The sequence below is a fragment of the Colobus angolensis genome, unplaced genomic scaffold, assembly GCF_000951035.1.
Source record: "Colobus angolensis palliatus isolate OR3802 unplaced genomic scaffold, Cang.pa_1.0 Scaffold184, whole genome shotgun sequence".
Classification (NCBI taxonomy): domain Eukaryota; kingdom Metazoa; phylum Chordata; class Mammalia; order Primates; family Cercopithecidae; genus Colobus; species Colobus angolensis.
The window spans coordinates 2,876,422-2,888,671 of record NW_012114977.1 but is presented as its reverse complement, the minus strand read 5'-3'; the positions used below and the strand labels follow the sequence as shown (position 1 = coordinate 2,888,671).

At 51.3% G+C, this 12,250-nt stretch overlaps 1 protein-coding gene across 3 annotated transcripts in view; it reads left to right on the top strand.

Moving 5' to 3' along the window:
- The window catches only part of GFRA2 (GDNF family receptor alpha 2), a 100,496-nt gene extending 98,651 nt beyond the window's left edge, over positions 1 to 1,845 (top strand). For all 3 annotated transcript variants that reach the window (XM_011939796.1, XM_011939798.1, XM_011939797.1), the window contains one exon: positions 471 to 1,845. In XM_011939796.1, the coding sequence (XP_011795186.1) occupies positions 471 to 593 (123 nt within the window). In that variant the 3' untranslated portion in view covers positions 594 to 1,845. The remainder of the gene's footprint in view (positions 1 to 470) is intronic.
- Positions 1,846 to 12,250: the final 10,405 nt, after the last annotated feature.

Here is a 12,250-nt window from a genome sequence, read left to right as displayed (position 1 = left end):
CCCTCTCATTCTACCTCCGCTCTCCTCTCCTTCCTCTCCTGTCTCCTTCCCCTCCTCTCTCCTTCCCCTCTCCTTCCTCTCTCATCTCCTTCTCTCCTCCTTCTCCTTCAGCTCTTTATACCATCTGCCTCCTCACTGGGACACAGGTCCTCAGCCCCGATGCAGGGAGGAGTAGCCTGTTTTCCTGGAGACCACTGCCCTCCTCTCCAAACCCCAGGGCTTGTGACCAGAAGGGACAGAGCACTCGCTTTTGCTCCTGCCTGGGCCAGCTCCAGGAGAGTCAGCACTCCCTTCAGAGTGCAAAGGAGGGTCCCTGTGGATGGAAGAAAGGGGCTGTCCCTGTGGATGGAGGAAAGGGGCTTGAGGTGTCCAGTTCCCGAGTCCATTTCTCTGCCTGGTCCCAGGCCTCCTGATTGTTTTCTTTGTTTTCATTCTCTTTGTTCCTGATTCTCCTCCTGCTCTGGATTCAGCTCACGACAAATATCATCCCAGGGAGTAACAAGGTGATCAAACCTAACTCAGGCCCCAGCAGAGCCAGACCGTCGGCTGCCTTGACCGGGCTGTCTGTCCTGATGCTGAAACTGGCCTTGTAGGCTGTGGGAACCGAGTCAGAAGATTTTCGAAAGCTACGCAGACAAGAACAGCCGCCTGACGAAATGGAAACACACACAGACACACACGCACCTTGCAAAAAAAAAATTGTTTTTCCCACCTGTCGCTGAACCAGTCTCCTCCCAGGTTTCTTCTCTGGAGAAGTTTTTGTAAACCAGACAAGCAGGCGGGCAGCCTGATAGCTGGCCCAGGGGTCCCCTGGCAGGGGAAACTCTGGTGCCGAGGAGGGCACGAGGCTCTAGAAATGCCCTTCACTTTCTCCTGGTGTTTTTCTCTCTGGACCCTTCTGAAGCAGAGACCGGACAAGAGCCTGCAGTGGAAGGGACTCTGGGCTGTGCCTGAGGCTGGCTGGGGGCAGGACAGCTCAGCTGCTTCCCCACGCTGCCCACTCTGGGGACCTGCTGGGGGCTGGCAGAGGGCATCAGTTAGCGGGGCAGCGGGGCTGGCCACGGGGGTCCACCTTCAGCGCTTTGGCTTCGAGGATGGAGGTGGTTTTGCCCTCCCTCTCTGCCCTCGGGGGGGCTGGTGGGTCTGTAGCTGGTGTGGGGATTTCCCCACGGATGGCGGCGGAGGGGGTTAGCACTGCGCTGGGCTCTCCCTGACTGTAGCACAGAGTGGTGGGGCTGGGGGCCAGCTCCAGGAGGGCTCAGGAGCTCAGCCTGCCTGGGAGAGCCCCTTGTGGCGAGGCAGCAAAACTCGGGCATCAGCTTCTTTCTTGGTGGCAGAAATTTTGAAGTCAGAGAGAAATGGTCCTTTGTTGGTTTTTTTTGGGTTTCTCGTGGGTCCTTTGGCAGGTCTCCCTTTGGGGAGAGGGAGGGGAGAGACCACAGCCGGGTGTGTATCTGCAGCACCCTGTTCCCTCGAGCTCTCCTGCTCTCCTCTCCCTCCTCTTCCACTTTCTCTTTCCTAATTTCCTAGACATACGTCAACTGTATGTACACACCGGGGCTCCTCTCCCAACATATATGTATATATACATCCATATACATATATTGTGTGGTTTTCCCCTTTCTTTCCTTTTTTTAAGCAACAGAACTATGGAAACAATACCCCAACAGATGAGCGAAAATGTATTATTGTAAAGTTTATTTTTTTTAATACTGTTGTCTATAACGGGGAAAAAGGACATTGCCCCCCAGTGCCCTGCTCCAGTCAGCCTGGCTGGGCTCTGGTGAGGGCTTCTGATCCGCATCCACGCTTAACCAAGGCTCCAATAAACGTGCTAGGAAGCAAGCCGCCTCTGCCTCGGTCCCGTGGGGTTTTGCCCCTATTTTGTTCTTGGTCCGGTGTTAACCTGCGTAAGTGGCACTCCCGGTGGGCTGGGGAAATGTGTGTCCGTGTGTGTGCCTGTGTGCATGTGTGTGCACCCATAGGTCTGACCCGTGTGTCCGCACTGTGGGTAGATGGAGTTCCGTTAGGAGCTGGTTTGACACTGGGGGCGGGATCTGCGGGTGGGATCTGCGGGTCTTTGCTGTGCTGAGCCTGGTGGGCTGTTCTGTTCCCTCCTTGCTCACCTCTCCAGTCGGCACAGATGCCTGTGGCTCCCAGACTGGAAGAGAATGTAGTGGACGTGGGCATGGTGGGGAGCGACATTTTGGCATCGCACGTTGGGAATGTTTTATTGTCAGGCTGTCTGGGTGGCCGTGTTAGTCTTACATAGAGCAAAGTGGTGAGTCCCTCTGGGACTCCTGGCTTATTTGAGATGTGTAATTGTGAGTGCAGTGACCTGGCCTTTTGGGTTCCGTCAGAGGAGGAGATGATTGTGAAATGTTCTGGGGTCATGGTCTGAAAGCGTAAGTATTTTTTGGGTCTCCCTCTATTCCTTCCTTTCCTGTTTCTCCACTTGCTACCCAGGCCCCACTTGGATGCTAGGCCTGCCATAGTCTCCAAGAGAGATTCTCCCCGGAGAGGAGCAGGAGGATGCCTGCTGGCCAAGTGTGTGAGTGTGTGCATGTATGTGAGCATGTGTACATGTGTGTGCGGGCGTTGCAGGCTTGCACATGTTCATACGCACGTGTGAGTATATACCCATGGCAGGAGGGGGGATGGAAGACTGGCAGGCAAGAGGATGTTTCTCCTGTCAGCCTGGCCTTCAGGGCTGCATGTGAGCCCGTCCCATTTCAACTGGACAACAGGATGCAGTTTTCCTGTCTCCCAGTCGCAGGTCCTCAGTGGCTTTTGCTTCTGGTTGTACATATGTGAGCAGCATCCGTTCACGGCATTTATCACTGTGGTGTATTGCCTTCCAACCTCTGCATGGAAGGGGTACAGTGAGCCAGCCAGGTCTCTGTCAAGCTATCGCTGGCCTTACTGAGGGTAGACGTGGTCATGGCATCCACTTAGGAATCCATGTTCTTTGCAAACAGCAAAGACCATTTAACTTAAAAAGTACTTTACTGGAAGGCTATGGGAGAAGGTGGCTCACAGAATTAGTGGAAGATGGAGGAATCTGGAGGCGAGGGCAGTGACCAGCGGGCATCTGAGGGGCTGGAAGGCAGGATCTGCAGGGTCATCATTCTGCTGCCAGCCATTGCCCATGTGACTGAACTGGGCCTTATGTCTGCCTTCTGCCATAGTTGGGTGTGAGAGGGAGGATATATATGTCACGTCTGGTATCTCTAATAGGAGGTAAGCCCTTAGGCTACATCATGGGGGAGAGAAAATTTCCCAAGAGGAAATTGAGGTGCGATTATGAAGGAGGAATGGATACTAGCTAACTTTACTCTGCCCTAAAATGTCTCCCTATCCAAGTATCACATGGCTGAAATTTTACGATTACGATTATTCACTCCTTTGGTTGAGATGATTCTTATTTGTGATTCTCTCAAAACATGCAAATAGAACTGGAAGAGTAAAATGTTACTATCTTAATGTTAATTAATTTAATGGTGTGAATGAATTCTAGTATCATTAAGACATTTGAGACTAGACATTGAAATAGGTGTTGAGGGACCAAAACAGGAAGTTAATCATGGAAAGATTGGTACAGACCACCAGAGAGAGATTTTTTTTTGTTTGTTTTTGTTTTTGAGACAGTCACACACTCACCCAGGTTGGAGTGCAGTGGCATGATCTTGGCTCACTGTGGTCTCTGGCTCCTGGGTTTGAGCAATTCTCGTGCCTCAGCCTCCCAAGTAACTGGGATTACAGGTGTGTGCCACTATGCTTGGCTAATTTTTTTTTTTTAATATATTTTTAGTAGAGATGAGGTTTTGCTGTGTTGGCCAGGCTGGTCTCGAACTCCCGACCTCAAGTAATCTGCCCCCCTCGGCCTCCCAACGTGTTGGGATTACAGGCGTGAGCCACCATGCTTAGCCATCAGAGACCGATTTTTAGATTATCTTAGAATTGCTGTGGGAGACTGCAGCCACATGCAATCCAGGGCCCTGTGCCTTAGTCCCCGAGTCAGCAAAGGGTATAAAATTAGCTTTTGGTACCACCAGCCCCCTGAGGATTCCTGATCGGGGCGTGCCTTTATCTGTAAGTCTGGCTCTTTTCTAGGCTCTGCTTTTTCTAGGCTCTGATACCTTGTCAAGTGTAAAGCCATATAAGGTGGCCAATTCAGAAGCTCAGAATTGGGTGAGCAGTGTCTCAGGTCCCATGTTGACCCACAGTGGTCCTCACATCAGGGCGCCTACCTGGTATCAAGACCAAACACAGTGTCGTCATCTTAGTTCCTGGCACTCCAGGCCCTGCCTTTACAATTGGCTTGGCACACAGGTTTCCCAGAACTGGGCTCAGCACTGCTCTTGCTGGTCCTGCCCTGACGGGGATGCTCAGGCCCTGGAGGTGCCCTCCTGTCTCCCACAGACCTTCCTGATGGTAGTCCCAGGCCTGCCAGGATGGACACCTTTGGCCAATCCAGACTTTCCACCCTGCTCACTGAGGAGCCTACCGGGTCTCTGGTTTAGTCTCCCAGTGTCAGCTGCCTGCTGTTTCCTGCCTCTGAGGGTCTGATAGCCCACCTGCTATGGCTTCACTTCATGCCAAAGGGGCTTGTGTTTGTGTGCATGTGTGTGTGTGTGCATGTGTGTGTGTGTGCATGTGTGTGTGTGTGCGTGCATGCCCCCATGGCTTCACTTCTGCCAAAAGGGGCTTTGTGTGTGTGTGTGTGTGTGCATTCACCGATGGCGTCACTTTATGCTGAAAGGGGCTTGTGTGTGTGTGTGTGTGTGTGTACATCCACACACATGCACCTGTCTCTAGTTCCCAGCCACAGACCGTCAAATGCTTAAGATGTAGACTTTCCTTTACTCATGAAGATCAAAGCCCTGGTGTTCACTGCCAGCTGGAGAAATTCTTTACCAGCATTTTCTAATCTGTGAAGTCAGTTTAAATTGGGCTGCCCCTCCCAAGTATGCTGAGACTGGTCACATGCTGCATATTTTTAAAAACTTACGTATTTATTTAAATATTTTTATGATTTTTTGAGACAGGGTCTCATTCTGTTGCCCAGGCTGGAGTGTGGTGGTATGATCATACCTCACTGCAACCTCAAGCTCCTGTGTCCAAGCGATCCTCCCACCCTAGACGCCCAAGTAGTTGGAACTACGGGTGTGTGCACTACAGTCTATTCACTGTAGTATTTGGTAGAGATGGAATCACACTATGTTGCCCAGGCTGATCCCAATTGTCTGGCCTCAAGGGATCCTCCTGCTTCGGTCTCCGATTAGTCTGAGATTACAGGCGTGACCCACCCATGCTCCTGGCCCATACTCTGTTAATACAAGTAAACAGATTCATCACCTGTTTGTTGCTCATTTTTTAAGAGTCTCAGTGGGGGTAGGTAATTTTTTTTTGGCTGGAGTGCAGTGGCACAATCTCACCTCATTGCAACCTCTGTCTCTCAGGTTTAAGCGATTTTCTTGCCTCAGCCTCCTGAGTAGCTGGGATTACAGGCACTTGCCGCCACACCCAGCTAATTTTTGTAATTTTTATTTTTTTTTATTTTTTTTTTTTAGTAGCGATGGGGTTTCGCCATATTGGTCAGGCTGGTCTTGGACTCCTGACCTCAAGTGATCTATCCACCTCAGCTCTCAAAGTGCTGGGATTATAGGCATGGGCCACTGCACCTGGCCCATTCATCTTTTAAAAATTGATTAAATTTTTTAGGAAAATACAAAGTCATTTAGAAGCCATACCGGTAAATAAGGTTGATGACATTCTTTGTGGTGAGTTTACACGGTGGAGTGACTGCCTTCTAGTCATTTACGGGTGACTTTCAGGCACTCTTGTTCAATCTTTGTTGCCTCACCTACAAAATTGTATTAGATGGTTCAGGTCCTTCTCACCTCTAAAACAAGCTCTGGAAGAGAGGAGAGAGACCGAGACAGAGACAGACAGAGGCTGCTGAGGCTGACTAAGCAGTTAGCTGGGCTTTTCCGGCCCAGCGCATCCCCTCCCCTGCGAGGCGTACCTCCAGCATCATGAGCGATGGGGGTGATCACAGCCTGCCGAGGTGACCACATTGAATCTTTAAGGTCTGATGTGTTTTCTAAAAACTCAGCCGTATGGCTTCATCACTTTACCTCCTACGTTCAAGCAAGTGAGTAAGTAGAAAGGGCTCTGAAAACCTCGTGAAGATGTTGTTTACACAATCAAGGCCATGCAGAGCGTCAATTAACCAGATGTATTTGCCACATTCCTCTTTTAGTGTGAAGTGGAGGTTTTGTGCTGTACCTTCCAGAGTGGAAAAATGGTATCAAACATTTTAGGAGGATTTTAATAGCACTACTGCAAACCAAACCAAAACCAAATGTAGATATTTAAAAATACATATATTTAAGAATTAACTCACGCTTACATAGCCCTCGCCATGTGCCAGACATCATTCCAAAACTATGACTAATACCTCGTTTCATCCCCATTAGGATGCAGTGAGGCGGGTGGTGCAGCCCATTCTACAGACAAGCACACTGAGGTGTGGCGAGGTTACTATCTTCCCCGAGATGTTATGGGGTATGGCAGTGCTCAGACGCAAACTTCATGGGCTGGCTTGGGGCCCTGTGCTGTAGCTCTCATGCGAGGCTGCCACCCTGAAATGAGTCACACATGCCACCTGTGTGCTCTGCCTGTGCTGACCATGGGAGGCTCCACTTAATTGGGCTTCATCATTGCTCCAGCAGCCTTGTGCTTGTGCAGGTCAGCAGTAACAGGCCATCCACAGATGCAGGACTGAGTATACCTTTGTGGCCTTCACAAGGGAGCCCACAGGGCAATGAGGAGGGAGTTCTATAAGTGACTTCATTAAATCAAGCACGGTGTAAATGAGGGAGGAGGGAGGGGGGAGGAAGACGCTGTCCAAGGACACAGACCCCTGCCCAGAGCCTTTGCGGTGGGGTAGGGAGATGGGGGTGGCATTCTACTTCAGGGCTTGCCATCCTGATTTTGCTGGGATCGATAATGACCTTGCTGGGAATGGCTTTGATGGAAGGTGGCTTTTCCAGGAAAGAGACCGACCAGCTAGGTTCTTGCTTGCTTGGACCTGCCTGGACAGCTCTTACCTTGGGGGCGCACGGTTAAAGAAGATAGTGTGTAAGTTTGGGAATCAGGCAGACCTGAGTTTGAGTTCCAGACTGGCCACTGACCAAGAGGGTGACCACGTCCAGCGTGAGTTTCAGTTTGCTCATCTGTGAAATGGAGATAGTGGTCCCTGCCTCCAAGGCGTGGTATCAGAATTCAATGCAGTACCCTGCCACATGCCCTGGCACATGGGTGCTCAGCCATTCCCTCGGCCCAGTGGCCACCCTGTCCCAGCCGCCAGGACTCCTCAGCACCTGCTGGCCACCAGGCTCCTTTTGGCAGTGAGAGAAGCTGCACTGGGACCCGTGCTTGGATCTTCTTCCTTCCTCCTCTCTGTGGCCTAAGAAGCTTTCACGGATTCCCCGTGGCAGACAAGAGAACATGACTGATGAGGCCCCGGGGCTGTGTTCTTGCAAGCATTGCCAAGTAGAATTGAGAGGGCAGGAAGAGAGAAGAGAGAGAGAAAAAAAGAAACTTCCTTGTGTTGGTAAATCAGAGTTGAAGTGATCTGTGAGCCACTGAGGACGGTGGCTACAGAAGATGCAAATGTCACGCTCTTTGGAGTCCCTTTGACTGGCTTCCCCCTCTCCAGGCATGCAGGCAGAGGACGTGCTGCCAGAGCAAGTGCACCAGCTCAAAATAGTGAATAAATATTGATCAGATGGGGAGCTGAGCTGAGGGGAATGTCAACACAGATGGGAGGTGGGCTGGTGTGGGGTCAGCCTGTCAGGCCTGATGCAAAAGCGGAGCGAGCTTTGCTACCTCAGGCTCCAGATTCCTGCAGGGAGAGCCCCGGGAGGGTATGAGTTCTGAGTCACCTTGATGTTTTCTAACTAGAGCCACTTCTCCTTTGTGTGCTTTTCTGTATAGAAAGAAGGCTGGTGGGGGCTGGGCATGGTGGCTCACACCTGTAATCCCAGCACTTTGGGAGGCCTCAGTGGGTGGATCACCTGAGGTCAGGAGTTCAAGACCAGCCTGGCCAACATGGTGAAACCCCGTCTCTACTAAAAATACAAAATATTAGCCGGGCGTGGTGGTATGTGCCTGTAATCCCAGCTACTCAGGAGGCTGAGGCAGAAGAATCGCCTGTACCTGGGAGGCAAAGGTTACAGTGAGCTGAGACCATGCCACTGCACTCCAGCCTGGGCAAAAGCGTGGGACTCCATCTCAAAACAACAACAACAAAAAGGTTGGCAATGGGGTGAGAGTCTGATGACATAGTATAGTCTTTTCTTTCCTCAAAGAGTCTGGAATATACCAGAAGGAGCGTCAGGGGATCCAGGTTCGAATGCTGGCTTTGCCATCCAACAGCTGGTGACATCAGCCAGGTTACTGAACTTCTCTGAGCCTTGGAAAGTTTGCTTTAGGTCAGGGATGGGCACGCTTTCTCTGTAAAGGACCAGATGGTGAAAATGACAGGCCTTGTGTGCTATGCCATTTCCATTGCAACTAGCAACTGTTCTGCTGTAGTTCCAAAGCAGTCATAGGCAATGTCAATGACTAGGCATAGCTGTGTTCCAACAAAACTTTATTTACAGTAACAGACACAGGCCAGATTTGGCTCATGGGCTATAGTTTGCCAACCCCTGCTCTAGATGACCTCTGAGACGAAGCTGTCTATCCCAGGCAGTTAGAACTCTTGAGGGTTTGCAGCGGGCAGTGACTGATGGGTGACGGGGCTGAAATCCTCAAGTTGGAGGAAGAGAGAGGGCACGCTAGCCCATTGTGCAAAGGGAGGTGAACTCACAGGGGAGTTGATGGAGGAGAAAGCTGGGAGGAACGGTCCTGCATGAGGTTCAGGGGGTGCAAGGAGAGAAGCCAGGTAGCCTGTGGACCAGGCATACATAGGTGTGGGCTGGAATGTGGGGGCTTTGCATGCCTCAGTGAGATTGTACTCTGCTCAGGGGCATCTGGTAAGCAGGGTGAATGGGGCTGAAATCCACCCACTGTCAACTCACCCATCTGTGCACCTAACCTGGGCTTCAGCTCTGAGGAGGGGGCATCATTCTGTAATTTGCTCCAAGATTTCTCTGTGTACCTGCAGAGAACCTGTGGCCAAGAGCAAATGGAGCTGCCACCCCAGTGACTGGGGAGGGGACAAGGGTCCCGAGTGTACAGAAAAGTCCCTGAGAGCCCTGCATGGCTGTGGGCAAGTCGCATACCCTCCCTGGACTCTCCTGCCCTCATCTTCAAAGGGAGAGAGGTCAGAAGGGCTGCTCTCCAAGCTTCCTTCGGCAGTGGGATTCTGTGATTCTGTGTCTGGCAGCCCTTCCTGAACTCACCGGCCTGGGGCAAAACGACTTGAAAGGAGGCAGAATTCATCTCCCTTTCAGCAAACATGGCCACCTGCTTGGTTGCTTCAGTTTTTCTCTGAGTCTGTAGTCCAGAGCTGTGGACTGCCACCTTAGAGCTTGCTCAGTGCATGGCACCTTTCACGCTGGCTTGTTCCCACTCCTTCAAGATAGCATTTTTTGGGAAGCCAACGTCTGGGGCCATGTGAAGCAATGACCCAGCCCCCGCCTGGCCTCCCTCCCTGGAGGAGGGCACACTTGAATCACCACCTTGACCTGGACACTGCCCAGCATCAGAGGTCTTGAAGTCTCCTACGCATGGACCACCCCGGCAGAAAGTGACTAATCTCATCAAACATCTCTGTGGGAGGTTTGCACAACCACTGTGGTGTGCCTGACTCTGTGTGTTGAAGCTCTTGCAGCCAGAAGAGAGGCTTCCAGGAAAAACTCTTTGATTTTTTCCAGCCCGGCACAGTGGACTCACCCCTCCCCTCTCCTTCCCTGCCCACCAATACACAGGAGGCTCACAATGTAAGATGAGGTTGCTGCTCTCACCCTACTCCATTTAAAAGTCAGGGTCCAGCCTGGTTGGCCAAACAAATCCTTGTGGAATGACCCTGCCTGGCCCAGTTCATCCTTCACTTTTATCCTCAGTGGAAGATAAAAGGCCTTTTTCAGGGGCCCCAGCAACCTGAAATTACTCTTAATTCTCATCTTGCTAGAAAGCTGGCTGAGTGGGAGGCTGCAGTGACATGAGGGATCTGTACTAAAATATCTTCTTCTGGGAAATGTGTTTCTGGTATTTCTACCTGGAGTGCGTGGTGGTGATGGGGGCTGCTGGAATAACCTTCTCTTCCAAATGGAGGAGACTTGATCTTCTTCACAACTGGAAATGGTCCAGGGGAGCTGTGGTCTCAGGTGATGACAGTGATGACCTAGCCCGACCCCTCAAACTCACCTTCCTGCATCTTGATACAGAGTCCCAGGGCAGCCTCGGAGAGGACGGGTGTAGAAAGAGCACCGGGCAGTCTGAGAAGTGTTTGTGGAGGCAGCTACACTGCTGGGTCCCTGCTGCGGGCGGGCAGTTGGGCTGAGCCGGCCCTGTGAGCATCCTTCCTTTTTGGGCTTTGGTTGGCAGGTCTAGGAAGTCCACACCACCCAGGATCTGCCTCGCGGAGTCTGCACCTTGCAAAGGATCCCGTCAGAGAGCAAGTCCTCCTGGGGAGGGCTCTGTTTAGGGCAGGCCCTGGGAGCATCCACAGAATGAAATTGGACAGTGGCAGGACAGTGGGGGGACTCGAGGGTACTACTCGTTCACAACCAACATGACTGATGGAGTGATTGATTTCCGGCAGCAAGGTGAATGCTCCCAGGGATCCCCCTGAACAGGAGTCTCTCTCAGGGATCCCTAAGGATTCTCTTTGTCCTCTGCAAGCCCCCCGACTTCCACCCTTGGAGCCAGCTGCTCCCGTGACTCCTCCCCTTTCTCCTCTGCTTGCCCCACCCGCTGTGGTCAGGCCGGGACTACCACATACTTGAGCGTGCAAGTGTGGGATTTAGAAGATAGGTGTGAGACTCTGGGTATGATAAGTGCATACTGATTAGGTCACCCCTAGTTGCTGTGTCCTGTTAGAAATTCAGCGTGGCACAGACTTGGAATCCAATCATTCTCTTCTAGGAATTCCCTCTTTCATCCTTCCTTGTTAGAGCCTCTTCCGCCTGGCTGGCTTTCTGTCTTGCGCCTTCTGCTGCCGGAGTTGTGTGCAGCGTTTGCAGGCCCTGGAGAGGGAAACGGCTTTATCCCCCCAATCCTGTGCTTCGGATCAGGATTGCTCTTCCTCTCCGCTGTCTGGACCCAACTGAGCATCATCTTGAGGGATCCATCCACTCAAAGCCCCTGAGTGAACCTGCTCTCTGGGTCCATCGGGATCATTCCCTCTTGTGTTTTCCACTGTCCAGGCCAGGCCCTTACAGGGTCCTCTCACCTCCTGGGGAATGGAGTCGAGAGAAGGAACCCGCTAGAGACACACTAGCATGTTAGGTGACCTCACTTTACCCACGTAGTTTGCCTGAGTATTGTTACCAATTTTTTCCTGTTATTAGCCTCTTGGAATTCCGCTGTGTATTTCCTGGCTTCTTTCCATCAATCTGGGGCAAAACTCCCCTTGTTTGAATTAATCGGGAGGCTTTCAGGGAGACTCATTTAAGTGAATTAAAAAATCTGAATTATACAATTTTGCTTAAACAAATGTACTATAATCTGTTTCAAGTGGAATCCAGCCCTTACAAGGCCTCCCTATAAGGCCCTCCGTGGTCTGGCTCACTACCTTTCTGACTCCTCTCCAGCTGCCCTCTCTACCCACTCTGCTCCAGCTACAGGGTCTTCCTGGCTGTTTTTGTACGCCCCCAGCCGATTCTCACCTCCAGGTCTTTGCAGTGGCGGTTCCATCTACCTAGGACACTCTTTTCCTAGTCAATATCGTAGCTAACTCCCTCACTTCCTTCAGGTCTCTGCTCCAACATCAGCTAATTAAAGAAACCTTCCCTCTCCAGGGAACCCCTTCCCCCTGCTAGTTTAGGACTTCCTATTCTCTATCACTTTACTTTTCCAAAGCACTGAACCACCTTCCAACAGATTACATATGCATGCATGTTCACATACGTGCATGTGTCTGTGTGTATAAATGTTTATGATCTACTTCCTTCCACTAGAATGTAAGCTTCAAGCAGGCAAGATCTTCCTGTTTTTTTCCTCACACCTCTATCCTTAGCTCCTAGAACAGTGCCTGGCAGAGAGTGGGACTTCAGTAAATGTTTGTTAACTG